The sequence below is a fragment of the Podarcis bocagei genome, assembly GCF_964188305.1.
Source record: "Podarcis bocagei genome assembly, chromosome: 6".
Lineage (NCBI taxonomy): Eukaryota > Metazoa > Chordata > Lepidosauria > Squamata > Lacertidae > Podarcis > Podarcis bocagei.
Genome location: NC_138130.1, coordinates 79,323,247 through 79,344,250, shown reverse-complemented (window position 1 = coordinate 79,344,250; position 21,004 = coordinate 79,323,247). Strand labels below are relative to the sequence as shown.

The 21,004-nt window shown below is 41.1% G+C and overlaps 1 protein-coding gene and 1 long non-coding RNA gene across 4 annotated transcripts in view; one reads left to right on the top strand and one right to left on the bottom strand.

Annotated features, from left to right (window-relative positions):
* Positions 1-21,004, top strand: part of NBEA (neurobeachin) — a 366,730-nt gene that overhangs the window by 302,103 nt on the left and 43,623 nt on the right. For all 3 annotated transcript variants that reach the window (XM_081197851.1, XM_081197850.1, XM_081197849.1), the window contains one exon: positions 4,806-4,973. In XM_081197851.1, coding sequence (XP_081053977.1) covers positions 4,806-4,973 — 168 coding nt within the window. The remainder of the gene's footprint in view (positions 1-4,805; positions 4,974-21,004) is intronic.
* LOC308589178 lies at positions 5,564-6,392 on the bottom strand. The gene is made up of 2 exons (XR_014009132.1): positions 6,020-6,392; positions 5,564-5,723 (listed from the first exon to the last, which is right to left on the bottom strand). It is a non-coding gene; the product is annotated as an uncharacterized lncRNA (long non-coding RNA).

The following is a 21,004-nucleotide window of genomic DNA, read 5'->3' as shown; positions in this document are numbered from 1 at the left end:
CACTGCAAGACATACCTAATATTCCCTTGGATACTGTTCATTTTGTTAATACCTACCTTCCCCCCTCCCAATATAAAATAATTGCACTATTGAGGCAAGCCTAGTTTCACAGTGCAATGATTCGCAATCTATGAATCGCTTCCCATTAAACATCCCATAGTATTTTAACAATAAAAATGAAAGAAAGAAAAGCAATTTCAATTCCAGTACAGGTACAAACAGGGATAAAAAAAAATCACATGTAAAAACATCTTCTTGTTATTTTCTTTCCCTTGGATGTCCTGGGTTTTCACACTAGAGAAGTTCATATTTCAACCGACTTGAAATGTTCTAAATGCAAAAAAGCATTCGCATCCCCCTGCTAACAACAACGGTTGTTGTTCCAAATAATAATAGCAACTGTTGTTGTCAGATACAATCTATCCGTGGTGCTTCGTATGCTTGACCTAACAATAATGCAATAAAAGTCACATTAAATCCATTTTAAAGAGGAGGAAGGTACAAATGGAATGAATTTAACTGTAGAGTTACTTATTATAAATTTCATTACTTTTCTGTTATGAGCTGAAATGTTGATAACAGACCTAGGGAAAAATAGGTATAATTTAAGTACCATTACTAAATACAGAACATTTTTTTAAAAGGTATGGTGCACACAACCCAATGTTTCCCAAGCCATTTGAAATATTCATTTGGGACCTTTGTGATTTTGCAGACCATTGCATGTAAAATATAGCACATATAGATGATTATTGACTCAGTACCCCATTCATAAATTAATCAGTCTGTAAATCTTTATCTTCAACCTGTTTATACATTCATAGAAGTTTTATATAATAGAAACACTGTAGTCACTAGATGATAAATTACACCCATCTAATTCAGGCTTAAACAGGTATCTGGCATTTTACTGGCAAGGAAGTGGGAGGATATTCTGTGTTTTATAAATATATGCTCTGAGAGAGAAATAGCCTTTCATTGAAAGAAATTCCTGTGAAAATTGGTCTCATTAGAAAGACTGGGGAAGTGATTAAGTCTGGTAACTTTTAGGAGATGTTTCAGTAGATTTTAAGAGCATTCAATTTATACATCAGTGATTGTTGGCCCAGTTTAATTTATCCATAGCAAGCTAGACTGATTACTACTGACATACCCATGAAACATTAATAAAGCATTGTGTTCAATGCTAACATGATTATGGTCTGACCTCAGTGATGTCACAGAGGACAGAAGCCGTAAGTGTCCCTGCTAACATTACCCTAATGCTAGGTTCATCAATCATAATCTACCAGTTTACAAAAACAGGGGGAAAAGCTTTCCACAGATGTGACTTCGTAGTCTTGCTGAGCTTTTTGATCCCAGCAGACTTGTGGTGGTCCTGAGAGCCAAAAATAGAACACATTCAGCCAACAAGCCAAGCATGTTAAATTGAGGCAGAAAACTGTAGCATGGAAAAATAGAGCACAGCCTGTATAATAAGCATTCTGTAATTTGAAGAGGCGATCTGCCACAATCCAAGATTAACTATAATAATATTTTGATTATTAAGCACAAAACATTGTAGTGCATTACAAATTATAACACTGAGTGAAACATATAACACAAATTATACTTTTAGATTAAAAAAACCCCTGTTTACTTGGTTTCTATGTTGCTTGGGGGAATAGGGATACAGCTTTCACACATTTGCAGATATATTACACCAGCACAAAAGCTGATGTCCACATTTCAGCAAATTACCTTCCCCCCAATTTGCCCCAAACAGCTATTTGTTTATTTATGTATTATATTCTTATCCCGCCTTTCCTCAGGGCATCATTCAGCCCCCACTACTTTGTCTTCACAAAGCTGTAGGTCAGACTGAGAGATGGTAAGCCAGTAAGCTTTGCGGCTGAGTGGAGTTTTGAACCCTGTCTCTGTGATCTTAGTATGACACTGTAACCATTATACCACACTGGCTCCCCATAGACCATGAAATCCATGGGTGTGCATGGAGGAGACAATGGGAACCATGTCCCTTCCTTAATCCTATGTTGATTTAATTTTGGCTGCACAGCTGGGTCTATGCAAGTTAGACGGTCCCAGTATTTTTCTGTTCGCAATAGTGTACCTGTATTGCATGGTTTACATAAAATTGCCACAAATTGAAAGGATTGCACAGCATAAAATCCCCATCCAAAGGCATCCAGAATAAATGTACAGTGATACCTCGGGTTAAGAACTTAATTCATTCTGGAGGTCCGTTCTTAACCTGAAACTGTTCTTAACCTGAAGCACCACTTTAGCTAATGGGGCCTCCTGCTGCCGATGCGCCACCAGAGCACGATTTCTGTTCTCATCCTGAAGCAAAGTTCTTAACCCTAGGTACTATTTCTGGGTTAGCAGAGTCTGTAAGCTGAAGTGTCTGTAACCTGAGGCACTACTGTAATTAGATGGCATTGTATTATCAGGTAAATGTGGTGGTGTACATAAATACTAAAGCATCTTGCAGATGAAGAATTCACAATTCAACAAGGTGGTAAAAAGAGTATTTTCTCCAACTTCAGAGTTCTCTGTCTTGAGTTACCCTTGCTATAGAACGGTAAATATCCACAGTGCAGCTAATGAGGCTCTTTTACAATAAGTAGGCATAAAAATATTAATATGCAAATCTGTGGATATGACCAGGATCCCAAGTGTAACACTAACACATTCTTGCAATATGGATATAATACCCCATTCACATATGTCTCATTTAAAGTGCCCAGCTCCTGGACCAAGTGTTCATCAGCAGAGGCATCACAGTTGACTATAACACCTTGCTTGACCTTATGATGTGACTGCAACATCACAGTCATCTCCTACAAAAGTCAATTTTATTTTATTTATTTTATTTTATTTTATTTTCTTGGCAGCCTATGGGTGCCTCCACTGCTCGCTCAAATCCAGGATGTTTAGCTCATTTTCTGCTTAGTTGATGAATTGCCACAAGGCTTATATAACTCCACCTTGGGAAAGGCAGAGTGTTGGCTCACTGTACCCCACAGCAAGGACATGAGAGGGAGAAATCTGTGTTTCTCTGGCTGTAGTATGGCTAGCCATCCCTAGTATAGGACTGCAGCCTTTCAGAAGTCTATACATGTTCATTTAACGTGCATCCCACTATGCCTTGGACTTCACTTATGTACACCAGGAATGGGGAACCCTCCAGTTGTTGCTACAAATCCCATCAGCCCCAGTCAAGCATGGCCAAAAGTCAGGGATGATGGGAATTATAGTTAAGCAACATCTGGAGGGCTTAATGTTTCCCACACACTTACCTGGCAGTCAATTTAGTTGAACTCAGTGAAACTTACTTTTGCATAGATGTGGAGGATAGCACTGTTAATGTTTTAAGAGCTTTCTGTAAGTTTTTGGCCTGTGGGAGCTACTTTAAGAATACAATTCTTTTAACTGGTTTTCTCTTTAGTTGGTACTATTATTTTCAAAAGGTATTGAAAGATAAATTCACCCAGCTTTGAATTTAAATAGAACACTGGAAGTTATATTTCCACTGATAAGCTGGACCTACGGCAATTTTATTGAAGTGTTCTAAATAATTTCCATTTGAAGCCCCAGTAAGTTCATGTTCTATGTATAGAATAGTTAATAAAATGTTTCAAATATTGGAAAAAAATGGCTGAGGCAGGAATAAAACATAAGAATTCAAAATCTTGCTGTCCACTGTGCACCTAAGTTCTCTGTTGTAATATTCATAACTGGATAATATTGGTACTGTTTAAAATTCTATATAAAAGTTTAAAGATTGACCGTATAATAAAGCAGTGCTTGGTTTACATACACAATCCCTGTCTTTAAGAGCAGAAAGACTGCATGTTGCCAGTTTGAAACAACACAAATGGAAAATTTTAATCTGCTACTGGAACAAAAGAGCCACAATCTTACAGCTTGATCTACAACCTAGTTAATCTGACATAGTAGGTTTTAAGCTGATTTAGACCCATTGATTCAGCTGGCTGGTTTTGACAAATATTCTAATATGTTAATGCAAATTAAATGGATGACTAGGACATGGTGTTTGCTTCTTTTGTGGGATTTTATGGAAAAGTAAGAAACCACATCCCTAAATGTTATGATAAACATGCAATTGCTGCCTTTTTAATTTTAAAAATAGACAGGATAGAAATCCATTAAATAACAAATAGGCATGGAAAATAGTTTATTTTTTGTATATACAGAGGTATTTAATAAATGCATAAAATAAACTTCCTGTAGAAACCCTGTAACAGTACTAACGGAATGTATCATACCAATAATAGTCTGTTTTGTGTGTATGTTTTATTATGCTGCTTCTATAGTTTGGTTTTACTCTTTGTTGCCTTAAAACACTCTCAGAAAAGGGGGTATATAAATCTTAAAAGAAAACAAAAGTGTGTTCCAACATTACTTTTTTTTTACTTTTTTTACTTATTTCCATGTTGTCATGCCTTCTCACCAAGATCAGCAGCAATACAAAAGATACCAGAAATGCAATAACAGTAATCCATAAAAACAAATAAACATGCAAATAGCCTAAATGTAATTAAATAACTTTAAAAGCTCAAAAGAACAGGATGGTCTTCCCTTGTAGTATAAATAATAATAATAATAACAACAGCACCAGGTGAACATTTCTTGGGAGAAAGTTTCATGATTTGGGGGCCACCGTGGAGAAGACCATCATAATATTCCATTTCCTTTTTTTGAATAAAATGATGAAATGCCGAAGGAATGAATATAAATGCTGAGAAACAAAATTTCTTTCATCCTCTCAATTTCATTACCAGGCTTTGGAAAGTGAATTTGTATCCTGCCAGCTTCATCAGTGGATTGATCTTATATTTGGCTACAAGCAACGAGGACCAGAAGCAGTACGAGCACTTAATGTTTTCCACTACCTGACATATGAAGGTTCTGTAAACCTTGACAGTATCACTGATCCTGTGCTCAGGGAGGTAGGTATTTCTGGCTCGCTGTTTACGGGCTACTAAGTTTCATTGCAAAATGCCTCCATATATTGCATTCTTCATTTGGAGCATAGGATATTTTTTATTCTTCCAAAGAACAGGCCAACCATATCAAATTCTGTAAACACTAATAAGAAATAAATGGAATAGATTAATGATCAAGGTACAAAGAATCATGGAAATGATTTTGGATGTTCCTTGGACTCTATCTTACAAAATCCCTTGTTTCATAGCATACATTTCCAAATGTTTATGATACAGTTCCAATGTTTATGATATGGAACAGAGGCTTGCATTGTATGTACCTTAGGGCCTTTGAATATGCCTAAACTGACTTCTAGTAGCTAAACTGGGTGATGGGTTAGTTAAGGGATAGTTGACTTTGAGATGAACAGGGGAAACTGGGAATCTGTCTCCATTTTGAATTACAGTGGTGCCTCACAAGACGAAATTAATTCGTTCCGCGAGTTTTTTCGTCTAGCGAATTTTTCGTCTTGCGAAGCACGAAATCCCATAGGAATGCATTGAAATTCAATTAATGCGTTCCTATGGTCAAAAAAAGTCCAAACAAAGCCAAATTTGGTACAACAAGAGTTTATTAAGTGCTCTTTAAAGTCACACATACTGTAAAGAGCATTTCAAAAATTGAAGGAACAATAAATTCAAAAATTGAAGGAACAATAAAAATCATAAAAATTCAGAAAAAAACCACACAAGCTTCCAGATTCTTGCAAACCCCTCCTCAACTGTTCCCCCAGCCACCCACCACACAGAAATTCAAATCCAGATTTTTTAAAAAAACAACAACAGCAGAGTGGCCTAATGGTCACAGAAAATCATAAAAATGCAGAAAAAAACCACACGAGCTTCCAGATTCTTGCAAACCCCTCCTCAACTGTTCCCCCAGCCACCCACCACACAGAAATTCAAACCCAGATTTTTTTTTTTAAAAAAAGCAGAGTGGCCCAATGGTCACAGAAAATCATAAAAATGCAGAAAAAAAACACACAACCTTCCAGATTCTTGCAAACCACTCCCCAACACCAAGTCATTGAATTCCAAACACCCCAACCCAAAATCCAAAAACCCCAAAAAAAGTTTTAAAAGTTTAACTTACCAAATGGCTGCAAAAGAAGTTTTGGAAAAGCTTCAAAAATCACCAAAGTCTTCAAAAACCTCAAAAAAGGCTACCACACCGCGTGCTATGAGTTGCTCCTCGAAGTCAAGTCGCAACTGCACCTCTTCAAGCAATGCACCCTGTATTACTGTAACGGTTTTAAGAAAAAGGAAACAAACTTGCAAGACGTTTTCATCTTGCGAAGCAAGCCCATAGGGAAATTCGTCTTGCGAAGCAGCTCAAAAAACGCAAAACCCTTTCGTCTAGCGAGTTTTTCGTCTTGTGAGGCATTCGTCTTGCGGGGCACTACTGTAGGTGGGTGTGGGAATAGCTTAGAAACTTGAATCCACTTTGAGGCAGTCTTTTTAAAAATCTCCCCCAAATCATTTCAAAGCCAGCTCTGAATGAACTCTGCAGGCAGTCTAAGTACTTCTTTGGATTTTGGTCAGTGCATTTAATTAATGAACAAGTTAAATTGACAGCACCATCCTATGCAGTAAGCTTACAGGGTCTTACATATAGATAATTGTGTATAGGATTGCAAACTAAACTATACAGAACAATTCACTAAAATTATATATGATGTATATTTACTGACTATATGAACATATGGGTATCTAATGAATTACCGAGTAAAAGAGCTAAACTCCCTATCCATTCATAAATATGCCTATAATAATCATAATATCAAATGAGATTATTTTATTGGTTAACAAATGAAATGTTTAAAGAACAAAACAATACAAGGATTTCATTTTCTTTCTTTTGTGTTAGTTACTTGAGTGTTTGCCTCATACGGGATTTTTTTAAAGGTTTTTGGTTTATATAGGGCACACCTTATTCTTCCATGTTTTGTTTGCAGTCTTGTCAGCCCATCATAATAAAATAATTATTAAAAGATTACAGCTATGAGTATTAAAGCGTTCTCTGAAAGATTCAATTTGGTTGAAAAGTGTGAAGATGCAACAGCTGCAAGATGAGTGTTGCTGTGGTGAAGCTGCATACACAAGCTTCCTTGCCCCATGATATCTGCCATCTGTTGTATGCAAAACAAGTAATAATTTATACATTGCCAAGCAATAGAATACTTGTGGCATTTTTTGATTGAATTTTAAAAACTGAAAACTTATATCTTGCTTAATTGCAACCTTTGCAAATATATTCCTTACATTATAAATGCTTTTAGGATATCTGTAAAGTTTATATGTGGTTTGATACATCATTTGATATTAGAAACCCCCTTCATAGTAATATGAGCTGATTTTATTCCATTTAGAGAAATGTAGGAAGACTGCTTTCTCTTTCTCTTTCATTTGTATTTAAAACTTTTGTTCTATTCACAATCATTAATAATCTGGGTACTAATATAATCCAAGAAATTGTAATAATAGTAAACGGTTGCACGGGAACTGGCGCCCTGCATATGTACACTTGACCATACTTACTCTGGCTGATAGGAGTTGTAGTTTAAAGCATGTGGAGATAATTCAGTGGCCAAGTTGCTCTCTGGGGCAAGACAGTTTGAGCATATAACACGAACCCTGGCCCAAGTGCACAGGCTGCCAATTAATTTCTGGGCCCAATTCAAAGCACTGATTTTGACCTATCAAGCCTTAAATGGCTCAGGACTGCAATATCTCAAGGGCCGCCTTCTCCCCATATGAACAGACCCAGACCCTGAGCCTGAGATCATCATCTCTTCTTCGTCTGCCTCCTCTGTGAGAGGTTGGGAGGGTGGCCACACAGGAACGGGCCTTTTCTGCAGTGGCTCCTCGCTTGCGGAATGCTCTCCCAGGGAGACTCACCTGGCACCTTTGTTACATATCTTTAGGCACCAGGCAAAAACATTCCACTTCTCCCAGGCCTTTGACTATTTATACAGTCTGTGGCCTTTTAAACTGGAGGGTTATTGTTTCATTTGTTATTTATTTTTGTGCTTTTATAATGTAAACCGCCCTCTGATTCTTGGATGAAGGATAAAAATTTAAGAAATAAATAAATAAATACAATAGTAATTATAAGAATAATCGGAAATCCTTTTTTTTAAAAATGCATGTAGTTCACAACAGTTAATAATACCCACAACAGCACTGTGATGTCGACCACTATTATCTCATTCACATTCTCTTAATCACAAACACACCTTTGCATGTGCAAGTGAAAGTGCATAGGTCTGTTTAATCTTTAAGGATTCCTTGAATTTATTTGTTATTTATACCTTGCCCATCTGGCTGGATTTCCCCAGCCACTCTGGGTGGCTTCCAGCAGAATATTAAAATACAATAATTCATCACATATTAAAAGCTTCCCTAAACAGGGCTGCCTTCAGATGTCTTCTAATAGTCAGGTAGTTGTTTATTTCTTGGACATCCGATGGGAGGGCATTCCACAGGGCAGGCGCCACTACCGATAAGGTCCTCTGCCTGGTTCCCTGTGAGGGAACCACCAGAAGGCCCACGACGCTGGACCTCAGTGTCCGGGCAGAACGATGAAGGTTGAAGACGCTCCTTCAGGTATACTGCGCCATTTTGAAAATGGACACCCAACATGGAATTGTAGATATATCCTTGTAAGCCGTTTGTTATTCCATTTGCAGCTACAGTCGTACCTCAGCTCCCAAACGCCTTGGGAGTCAAACGTTCCAGCTCTGGAACAATAAAAAACCAGAAGTGAGAGCTCTGTTTTTTGAACATTCTTTCAGAAGCCAAACATCCAATGGGACTTCCGCAGCTTCCGCTTGACTGCAGGAGCTTCCGGCAGCCAATCAGAAGCCGCGCTTTGCTTTTCGAACGTTTTGGAAGTCGAACAGACTTCCAGAATGGATTCTGTTTGACTTCCGAGGTACGACTGTATATGCAATTTACTAAGGTTTGGTGAAAACATATTAAGATACAGTAGCTGTACATGTGTTGCATTGCTTTTGGGACAGGTTATAACTATAAAACCTTGTGCTTGTGTTCAAGTCCCGTATTATTTGGTTGAGGGAAAGCTACAAAGAAGTGAAAGCAATTCAGACACATCTACAAGAATATTGTGCTTATGCTTGTTTTTGAATACTTTACTAGTTTTAATAGGGTTTTAAATATACAGTCATACCTCGGGTTACAGATGCTTCAGGGGTTTTTTTGCGTTTTTTCGGGTTGCAGACTACCAAAACCCGGAAGAACCAGAACGAGCTACTTCCTGGTTTCGGCGGTCGCGCATGCGCAGAAGTGCCAAATCGCAACTCACACGTGTGCAGACGCGAGTTGCGAATGCTGCGGGTTGCGAATGTGCATCCCACATGGATCATGTTCGCAACCCGAGCGTCCACTGTATATGTAGCACTGTATTAGAAGAAACAATGGATCAAACCTCTTAGCTACACCAGTGTCCATTCTGTTAGCTACACCACTGCCCCATTCAAGTAATTGTTCTGGGAGAGAGAGCTCTGAAGCACAGTGTCCTTCCTAGAATGGCTGCCCTTTGATTTCAAGACAGTGTGCATTCCTCTATGGATTTTTTTTAATAATTTCCCCTTTAAAATCCACACAGAAATGGGATGGGACACAACTTTGTTCCTCATACAGAGCTGGAAAGAAGCTTTCATGAGTATGCCCATCCCTATTATACATGCACAGATCTCTGATAGGCCAGATTAACGTTTATCCTTCTTTTCATTAAGACTTGCACCATATTCCAAATGCAGAACTCAGTCCAAACAAAGTAACTTCTGCTAGTGTCAAACCTTTATTCATAGTGTAGTGTAGTGTGATTGTATTTTATTGGGGGGGGGGCAGTTGTCAGTGTGAAAACAAATGGAAAATGTTGCAAGGTGTAGTTTCGGTATATCACATTTTCAGGCATGCCTATCAATGGTTTCTTTTCTTTCCACCCTCAAAAACGGAGAAATTTAGTAAAGCAAAATCTAGAAATTTAATGAACAGCTCAAGGATATTGATTCATTCTTCCTTGACAGGTGAAATCATGGTTGCAGCACTAACCACAGCAATTATTGCATTAAAATGTCAAGAAATTAGAGGTCAGAATAAGAGATAATTTTCTTCCTTGTGTCAGATTAAAAATTGACATTCTTTGACAGCACAGGATCTCTAGCTGAGAAAATTATGACAGCTTAACTCATCTTGCACTTGTAAAGCAGTAATTGATAATGAACTTTACCATGACAGCCTTCTCCTGTGGAGAAACATGACAGAACATCCCTGGTACAAAGCCTGTATCTCTTTTTAATATGTAAACAGCAGTTATATTGGACTCTAGATGTTATTTGGAATTGTCTTTACTGTTGGTGTACATCATAATCCAAACCTATTATTCCAGACTTTTTTAGCTGTCTTCCAAGACTTGTGTTAAGGGTACTCATTCACAGTACAAAGGCATTTAAAATTTATTATCCCCCCAAAACCCATTTCTATATGTTTTTCCTATTATTTCATTTCAATACATTACAGCTTAAAAAAGATAATTTTTGTCATGTGCTTTTCACACTCTCACATATAGAAATGTGACCCTCTGCAGCTGTAAAGGTTGATTGTTTATTTGTGTTCAAATGATTTTGGGTGTCCTGTTGAATATAAAATAGCATGAGGTACGTTGAATATTTGCTTATATTTGCTGTTTTCCTGTGTACCTGTTCTTTAAAACCCAGTTTTTACAAACTGGGCTTCGAGAAATTGGGTCACTTTTGCAAATGTTATGCCTGTTCCTACAATACCGTTCCTACAAATTGTGGTATGTGTTTTTCTAGAAAAACCAGACATGACGTTTGTTTACACAAAACTAATTTAACACAGTGATGTGAATACATAAGTAATGGTTTATTACTTCTGCACAAGTTAAAATTAGAGAGGCTAAATGGCACTAGTTGGTTTGATCTCCCAAATGTAATTAAATTTGTCAGACGCAACATTGAAAACAGACTTTTTGTGTACACTTACAAGAAGTCAGGATTTCAAGTACATTGTTTATTTTATTTACTTATTCTTATTTCAAATATTTGCCAACCCCTCATCTATGTTTGTTAGATGCAGTCTGTTTATCCTTAGTAATGTTTTTAAAAGCTAGTGAAGGATTATATTGGACAATTGCTCTTTGTATTATACCTCTGGGCTGTCTTATTCATATTCAATTCTACATATTACAAGCCTGTGCTGTACAATTTCAAAACATGGTTTGGTGCAGATTCAGTCAAAATAGCTATCTGGAGCCAAAAGTGTAAGTTTGCACAAAACCAGACACTGATAAGTTCATGACACAACTGACCAGGCAGTTCTCCTGCACAAGCCCACAATGAAATGAGCATGCCTCTGCACAGCTTCCATATCTTTAAATGGTCCTTTGCAGAAGAACTTCCTAGTGACATATGTGTCACATTTCAAGCAGTTGCCTGTCAAAAGACCTCATCTTACTGACAACACACATGGCCAATTGGAAAAAAAAATCAGTAAATGAATAGCATTTGACAGTTGGTTTCTATGACCAATTCCTAAACCTTAAAAACTAGTTCTCCTGTCAGCTAGCAGAGCATATGGCCTATGCAACATTTATTTCTTTTGAAAGTGTTTGATATCCAGCATATTTAAATTATTTTAAGTGGCATCATAATGTTTTGGTCTTGACGTTTTTGCCGTCACCCTCATTTCTGGGTTCAAGTTTTTAGATGTTATTTTCTTCTCTTATCTCTTTCTTTGATCTGACAGGAATAACAAATCATCCCTCAGGATCGGCAATAGTGAAATATGCCCACTGGAAGCATAGTTTTTACTTTTTCTTCCCCTTGCTGAAAAACTCTATGCTGCTACAGGGGGTTGACATGATAGGGCTGTCAAGACCCAACAAGACAGATATATCTTTAACAAAATAGACGGAATGCTAGCCTTACATAGTGACTAGTAAGGCCTAGAAACATATATGTGGAAAATATCAACACTCATTCATAAAAAGACAATGCGATATTTAACAGGCAGGAGACCTATGTTGTATTAATTGTTAAGAAAGCTATTCACATTTTGAATTCACATATTTGATCCTCCTGACTTACAATCACTTTTCTTAATCTGACAGGAATATCAAAATTCATCCCTCTAGATCTCCTTTGATCTAATTGTATCTACAGAATTGATCACTTAAATGTTAGTTCCCACATGTCTCAATATACAGAGACTAGCTTTCTCCCACATAATAGTGGTTCTACGAAGAATTTATGGATAATTGTGAAGAATTTACAAGACCAGAAGTTCTCTCCTTAAGTGGAGGACAGCTAGCAGTGGTGAAAAGTCCCCTGTTCCAGGCCCAGGCAAGCAATCTCCCCATTACCTGAGGAGGTGGGCCACCCACCTCAAACCCCACACAACTTTCAGTCTATATAGTAGGCAGGCAAACTCCAGCAAAGATCCTACATCAGAAGATCCCAGCACAGATAAAGCAACTAGCAGCATTAGCCGTGACAGCCAACTCTTCCAGTTTTAGAACTGTGCAGAGAAAGACTTGTCTTAGCATACAAGTCTGCAAACCGGCAGGGAAGAGAAATAGCTCCTCATGGTACCATCCTTTCCCCACCCAGCCAACTGGTGGGCAGTTCATCCTGTCCCTACTGCCACACAAGCACCATCACAGAAACACATTGGCTGACTGAGCACTCATTCTGCTCTCACAGCAGAAATTATTGTATACATGGTCACTAGCACTGCTTAGATTGAGGTGGTGAACCTCTGACCCACAAGCCTAATGCCAAGACTTCCCATTTGGTCTGCACAGCCATGCTGGCCAAATCACGGCCACCTACTCTACACCTGTCATCAGACATGGCATTAAGCGTGAGGCAGACAAAGGTGAGCTCAGTCTGGCCAAATGGGGCTTGGCAGCTGCTGCCAGTTGTGCAGCACTTCCCAAATGCCTGATTGTCAAGCGCTTTGGAAGCACTGTCCAAATGACATTTAGCAAGCTCTGTGCTCAGCACTTCTCTCACTGATGCTATGGCAGTGGTTTCCTGCATCAAAAGGGGGGTGGACTAGATAGCTGTTGAGATCCCTTCAGGCTCTGTGATTCTGTGACCCATCACTTCGTCTTGTGGCCGCAAATTCCACAAGTCAGTTATGAGCAATGGAAAGTCCTCTCTTTTGTGGGCCCTGATCCTCTTTTCTAGGAATTTCGTTAGGGACCTACACTCCAGTATATTGTATAAACACCTGCCATGTCCCTGTAGATATTTATCTATTCAAATATGACTCCACATTTTTATTTCTTATATATTCACCTGGGACCATTGTTTTAAATTGTTGTTGTTTTTTGTAGACAATAAGGCCTGTACATACTCCAGTGCTGTTGTGTTTTCCCCATCTGCAATTTGAAAAGTAGGAGGAATGCCATTTGTGAAAGCTGCTTCTTTCTTTTATTTGCCAGTACATTCTGTTTACAGGTAGTAATTTTTGCACTTCAGAAATTAGTAGCAAACATTTTAGCATTGATTTTAAAGTAGTATTTTACTGTAGGGAAGAAGAATGAAAATTACCTGACTGCTGTTTATAGCAGAAATAGCTGGGAGCCTTTTTACTCTATTAGCACAGATTTCAGCTATATTGCAGTCATTACCTTAGAATAAATTACCTATTATTCTACAATGTTTTGCATTCTTCAACTTTTTGCAGTAAAGACTGCTGAACAATTTAGATAGTTTTCTTAGAAAATAGCAGAGCTGATCATCTTAACAATATTCGACATACTGATAATGTGCCTCTTTAATTGTCTTTTAAAGACAGCACGAACAATAGATTCAAGTTTTTTGCTGTAATATACAGCTGAGTGTTTCCATTATCTGAATTCCCTGAAATAATTTTGGATTTATTTTTAGGATACAAAATAGCTGAATTCAACAGCTCCTTTGACTGAAATGACCTTGGCAAGGTTGGCTGCTTCTTGTTCTTGGAACTTCAACAATGGCCTGAAGAATCTCTGTAGTGCAGTGTAGTTGTAACACTCCAAATTTCAATTTGCAAACTGGGAGCCAGTTTCAGGAACCTGCTCTCCCACTCTTGCCAGGAGTAAATGCCCACATGACAAGTTTAGGGGAAATCCTTCTCACCCGTAACTGCAGCTAACTGCTGATAAACTCTTTTACTGCACTTCTATGCCTGGCTTCCAATTTGTTAATCACAATTAGCATGAAGTCAGCATTTGTCTGCACTTGTACAATAGTGCAGGGAGACAAAAGGGGCAAATGGAAGCAAAGGTTTAGGAATCCTGAGAAAGGGAGAAACAATGACTCTACCAGGTAACAGAGGATTCAGAATTGTGTGGGCAACAACCTCTATCTCTTCTTCGCCTACAATACAGTCATACCTCATGTTATGGACACTTCAGGTTACGTCTTTTCAGGTTGCATTCCGCGGCGACCCGGAAGTACCAGAAAGGGTTACTTCTGGGTTTCGCCACATGTGCAGAAGCACTAAATCACGCCGCGCACCTGCGCAGATACGGCGCTTCAGGTTGCGCTCTTTTCAGGTTGCCTACGGGCCACCAGAACGGATCCCATTCGCAACCAGTGGTACCACTGTATATATATAAATGATTACATAACATGCCATATCATACTTGTGATATTAATAAGAGATTTTGAGGTTCAAACCAGAGGTGACAATTGTTCTAGACAAATGTATGTATAATATCAGACCCAGAACTCAGCAGTTAAAGATCTGATCAACACAGGTAAACAAGCAGGGCCAGTCCTGCTATTAGGAAAAGTGAGATAGCTGCCTCAGACAGCAGGGGCCAGAGGGCAGCTGCAGTCACCCACTATTTTCCCTCAATCTTCTATGCTAGTCTGCCAAGTGCCTCCTAAGCAGGCCTACTGCACTCAATATGGTGTCGAATGTTGTCCTGTCACCAGTGTTTAAATAATATCCAGCTGCTAGTCCAATCAGATTTCTGTCCATGGAATGGGAGCACTATTTTGTCCTTCGCATCAGGTAGCAAAATGTCTTGAGCCAGCATCTAGATACAATCAGAGTGATTCAAACACAAGACCTGAATCCAAGGCTTCACAAAGTTGGTGGCTCCTTCAAGGAAAGGTGGAGCAAGAAGTAGTTTTTTACCTCAGCCAACAAATATGAATTGAGGTTGTACAGAACATGTATCCTAGGCTCACTAGCTACTGAGCCTTGTTCAGAGTAACTGATGGTGTGGCCATCTGCTTTTGTTTTTTCCATTAAGTTATTGGCAAAGTACCAAAGTGCAGTTACGTGGGAAGACCCAGTTCTCTGAGTGCATGTTCTGGAAGTTGGGCAATAGGGGCAGTACAGGATTCCTTTTGGTGTACCGACCTCCCCGCTGCACCAAGGATTCCCTGCCCGAGCTGCTTCAGGTCGCGGCGGATGTTCTCCTGGAGACACCTAGTTTGGTTGTCCTAGGGGATTTTAATATCCATGCCGACACAACCTTACAAGGGGCCGCTCGGGACTTCGTGGAAAGCATGGCCTCCATGGGGCTGTCCCTGAATAAGTTTGGCCCAACCCATAGCCGCGGACATGCCTTGGACCTGGTGTTTACCTCCATGGATGTTGGTGTTCTGACACTAAGTAAAAGCGAAACAAAAGAAGTGCCATGGTCAGACCACTTCCTGGTGCAACTTGACTTCTCCGCGACCCTTCCCCTCTGCAGGGAGGTGGGACCAATTCGGATGGTCCGCCCCCGCCACTTAATGGATCCAAATGGTTTCCAGAGAGTGGTAGGGGATGCTTTATCCCATGTTGATGGCCTTTCAGCTGATTCCCTGGTGGCCCGCTGGAATGCGGAGTTAACCAGGGCTATTGACTGTTTGGCTCCGAAGCGCCCTCTCCGATTGCATGGAGCCCGGACAGCCCCGTGGTTTTCCATGGATCTGAGGGCAATGAAACAATCGTTGAGACGGCTAGAGCGCCGGTGGCGGATGACCCATTCTGAAGCTGACCGGACACAGGTTAGAGCTCAGTGTCGAGCCTACCAAGTGGCGGTAGCGACGGCGAAGAAGGCTTTCTTCGCCGCCTCTATTGCATCTGCAGAAAACAGCAGCAGGAGACTTTTTCAGGTGGTCCGCAATTTAGCGGAACCACCTGCCACATCGGGGCCCAGTACGGGCCACATGATCTCCTGCAATGATTTTGCAAAGTTTTTTGCAGATAAAGTCGCTCAGATTCGGGAAGAGGTAGACGCCACCGTGGGAGCAGGGCCGGGGCGGGAGAGTGCTAGAGTCCTGTCTAGTCAAATTGCGTGGGATCAATTCCAATCTGTTACCTCCGAGGATGTGGACAGGCTGCTTGGACGAGTGAAACCAACCACCTGTCTCCTTGATCCTTGCCCATCCTGGCTTATAAAAGCTAGCCGGGAAGGGCTGGGCGATGGGCTTCGTGGGGTGGTGAATGCTTCCCTCCGTGAGGGAGCCTTCCCAGACCCGCTGAAAGAGGCGGTTATTAAACCGCTTCTTAAAAAACCATCTTTAGATGCGGCCACGATGGCCAACTATCGCCCAGTCTCAAATCTTCCATTCTTGGGCAAGGTGATTGAGCGAGTGGTTGCTGAACAACTCCAGGCACGCCTGGAAGAAGCGGACCATTTGGATCCCTTCCAATCGGGATTCATGCCTCATCACGGGACTGAAACTGCCTTGGTCGCACTGGTTGATGATCTCCGGCGGGCTAGGGACAAAGGTGAGAGCTGTTTCCTAGTTCTGCTGGATCTCTCAGCGGCGTTTGATACCATCGACCATAACATCCTTCTGGACCGTCTTGAGGGGCTGGGAGCTGGGGGCACTGTCATACAGTGGTTCCGCTCCTTCCTCCTGGGCCGTGTTCAGAAAGTGGTGGTGGGGGATGAGTGTTCAGACCCCTGGGCTCTCACTTGTGGGGTGCCTCAGGGTTCTGTCCTCTCCCCCATGCTTTTCAACATCTACATGCAGCCGCTGGGAGAGATCATCAGGGGGTTTGGGCTGGGTGTTCATCAGTATGCGGATGATACCCAGCTCTACCTCTCTTTCAAATCAGAACCAGTGAAGGCGGTGACGGTCCTGTGTGAGTGTCTGGAGGCGGTTGGAGGATGGATGGCGGCAAACAGATTGAGATTGAATCCTGACAAGACAGAAGTACTGTTTCTGGGGGACAGGAGGCGGGCAGGTGTGGGGGATTCCCTGGTCCTGAATGGGGTAACCGTGCCCCTGCAGGACCAGGTGCGCAGCCTGGGAGTCATTTTGGACTCACAGCTGTCCATGGAGGCACAGGTTAAATCCGTGTCCAGGGCAGCTGTGTACCAGCTCCATCTGGTACGTAGGCTGAGACCCTATCTGCCCGCGGACTGCCTTGCCAGAGTGGTGCATGCTCTGGTTATCTCCCGCTTGGACTACTGCAATGCGCTCTACGTGGGGCTACCTTTGAAGGTGACCCGGAAACTACAACTAATCCAGAATGCAGCAGCCAGACTGGTGACTGGGAACGGCCGCCGAGACCATATAACACCGGTCTTGAAAGACCTACATTGGCTCCCAGTACGTTTCCGAGCACAATTCAAAGTGTTGGTGCTGACCTTTAAAGCCCTAAACGGCCTCGGTCCAGTATACCTGAAGGAGCGTCTCCACCTCCATCGTTCTACCCGGACACTGAGGTCCAGCACCGAGGGCCTTCTGGCGGTTCCCTCACTACGAGAAGCCAAGTTACAGGGAACCAGGCAGAGGGCTTCTCAGTAGTGGCGCCCTCCCTGTGGAACGCCCTCCCACCAGATGTCAAAGAGAACAACAACTACCAGACTTTTAGAAGACATCTGAAGGCAGCCCTGTTTAGGGAAGCTTTTAATGTTTGATGTATCATTGTATTTTAATATTCTTTTGGAAGCCGCCCAGAGTGGCTGGGGAAACCCAGCCAGATGGGCGGGGTATAAATAATAAATTATTATTATTATTATTATTATTATTATTATTATTATTATTATTACGTGGTGGCTGGATTATGAAGCGCTGGGTTCCTGTGATTGTGTGATGCACACAGCTGGGGAAATAGGTACAAGGCTCCAATGAGTGGGGTTTCTGACACTTTTCCCCCTCTTTTAGCATAGATACCAGAGCAATATAGCAAATAATAAATATAATTAATGAATTGGAATTGGATAATTCACTGTGTTCTGTTATTGCTGTGAGGGTATTTGTGTGCAATTTTAATTTAATTGCTTTCATTTTATATATTTGCAAGTCGCCTTTGGATCGCACATGAAAGGACAGTTTTAAACAATCTAATAAACAAATAGTGTGCTTCACCTTATACCTTCAAATTAATTTTAAAAAATGGAATAAAGCTTCATTTTTTAAAAAATGCACCAAGTCCAGGCTAGTAAAGTACAGTGGTACCTCGGGTTAAGAACTTTGCTTCGGGATGAGAATAGAAATTGTGCGGCGGCAGTGGGAGGCCCCATTAGCTAAAGTGGTGCTTCAGGTTGAGAACAGTTTCAGGTTAAGAGCGGACCCCCAGAACGAATTAAGTTCTTAACCCGAGGTACCACTGTATAGCAATATATAGGGTGGCTTCATTTCTGTGTAATCAGAACTGATAAGAATATTTAGTAGGCAAATGTGCAATGAATTTGTAGAATACAAAATTTTATTTTACTATGCTGCTGCTGCTGTTGTTGTTGTTGTTTAGTCGTTTAGTCGTGTCCGATTCTTCGTAACCCCATGGATCAGAGCACGCCAGGCACTCCTGTCTTCCACTGCCTCCCACTATATAAAATGCTTTGTCTTAGATGGTCAAATGTTTTTCTAGCTTGGTCTGTGAACTAACTGAACATAAAATCACATTTAAATTTTTAATACAGCTTTGTGTATATAACCTAAGAAAAATATGGCTATTACATACTTGGATTTACTGAGTGTGTCTGTTTCCATATCCTAGGCATTAAAAATAATGCTTTAGATGATCGTGCTTTATTTCTACAATAAGCTACCACCACAACAAACAATACCATTAAAAGCCATTCCTTCAACATCAAGTTTTCTCCAGGGTTTGCTTGGTTATTTTCTTCTGTCTGCCTCCCCAGGTTTCCTCTGTGTCATGTCTCACAAAAACTATTCTTTGCTATTAAGCAAATGGAACAAAACATTGCATTTGGTTTCTGATATAAAACATTTACCGTATTTTTCGCCCTATAGGACGCACCGGCCCATAAGACGCACTTATTTTTGTGTGGGGGGGGGATAAAGGGGGGGAATTATCCCCCCCAGCCCCAAAGAGCAAAGAAGCCATGACAGCGAGCGGGCTCGCTTTCCTGGCTTCGTTTTTAGCCTTGGGGCTGGGGGGCTGGGAGCGAAGGCAAGGTTGTGCGACCTCGCCATCGCTCCCGGAGCTTGCGGGGCAGGGGGCGGGGGAAGCCCGAGCTTCCCCCGACCCCAGCCCCCAGAACGGGTCGGAGAGCGACCGGGCTGGGGGGATAGCTTCCTGAAGCCTGGAGAGCGAGAGGGGTCGGTGTGCACCGACCCCTCTCGCTCTGCAGGCTTCAGCGAAAGCCTGCATTCGCCCCATAGGATGCACACACATCTCCCCCTCATTTTTGGAGGGGGAAAAGTGCATCCTATAGGGTGAAAAATACGGTATAATTATGTAGGTTGAATTAATTTGTACAGGAAAAGAAAATTAGAACATACACTATTATTAATATTAATAATAAATATATTTATTTCTGCTTTGTGAGGTATTTCTTTTGTTAGTGACAAATGTCTGCTTTTCTCCTGTTCATAGTTATTAATACATAAGAAGATTGCCCAGGTTCTTCGACTTCTGGAGGAGGTCGGAGGAATGTAACATGGCTTTTGCATCTAATGACTAGCATTTTTATTTTCAATTAATTTCTAAATGAATTGAATGGAATTAATTTTATCCTTGTATGCCAGGATCCAGTGAAATATGCAACTAGTGCATCTACTCAAGACCTCTGGCTATTGGCTGTAGTATCTTTCCCCTCCAAAATAATCACTGTGGGTGATTCTCATACTCACCCGCAACATTCGGTTAGCACAAACATTTCCACTTGCACAGTGGGACTCCCCCCCCCTGTGTGCAGCTCACACCCTCCCCAGATCTTCCACAGAGGCTTGGAAGAACCTCTAGAACAAATTTGGGAGGGGTGCAGGGAGGAGGAGAGGGCGAGAACGTTGTGTTGTGCAAGCAGAAGTCCTTTTGCTGATGGAGCATTAACAGAATGCTGAGCTGGATACAACCCTGTATAATGCACTTTCAATGCATTCTGAGAAATATTTATGTAAGGTTTGCTTTTGAACTGCTAGGTTGGCAGAAGCTGGGCCAGAGCAACGGGAGCTCACCCTGTTGCACGGATTCAAACTGCCGACCTTCCATTTGGCAAGCCCAAGAGGCTCAGTGGTTTAGACCAAAACGCCCTGATTTTTATGTAAGGGATATTTATGTAAGACATTGATTTGCATGAAATTCACATAGAGTTGCAAAGGTAGAAATTATGCTTTACATGGTCATGTTGTATTTAATAAGCCAAAACAACAAAAAGGCGCTATTAAAAATAAAATAGTTTGACTATAAATGAAATACATTTCACCATAGTCGAGCAGATTGTAACCAGATGACATGTGTACCTGCGCAGTCTGCTGTTCAGGTCTTGTTGACGGGCAGATTCAAGGAAGCTGCTCTGCAATTTTTACTGTTCTTTATCTTCACACTGGATTTGGACTGGATAGCCCTTCAAATAGAGGACCATGTGTTGTAAAGTTGGAAATGGCTACCACACGTTTCCTGATAAGGACGTGACCAGAAATCCTCCCATGCCAAACTAGACAGGGCATGGCAATCTCAGGAGCCAGGCCTAAAAATCTGACTAGAGCAGCATGCATTTGCAATCAGTTGCCTCCCAGTTGCTTTCCAACCTG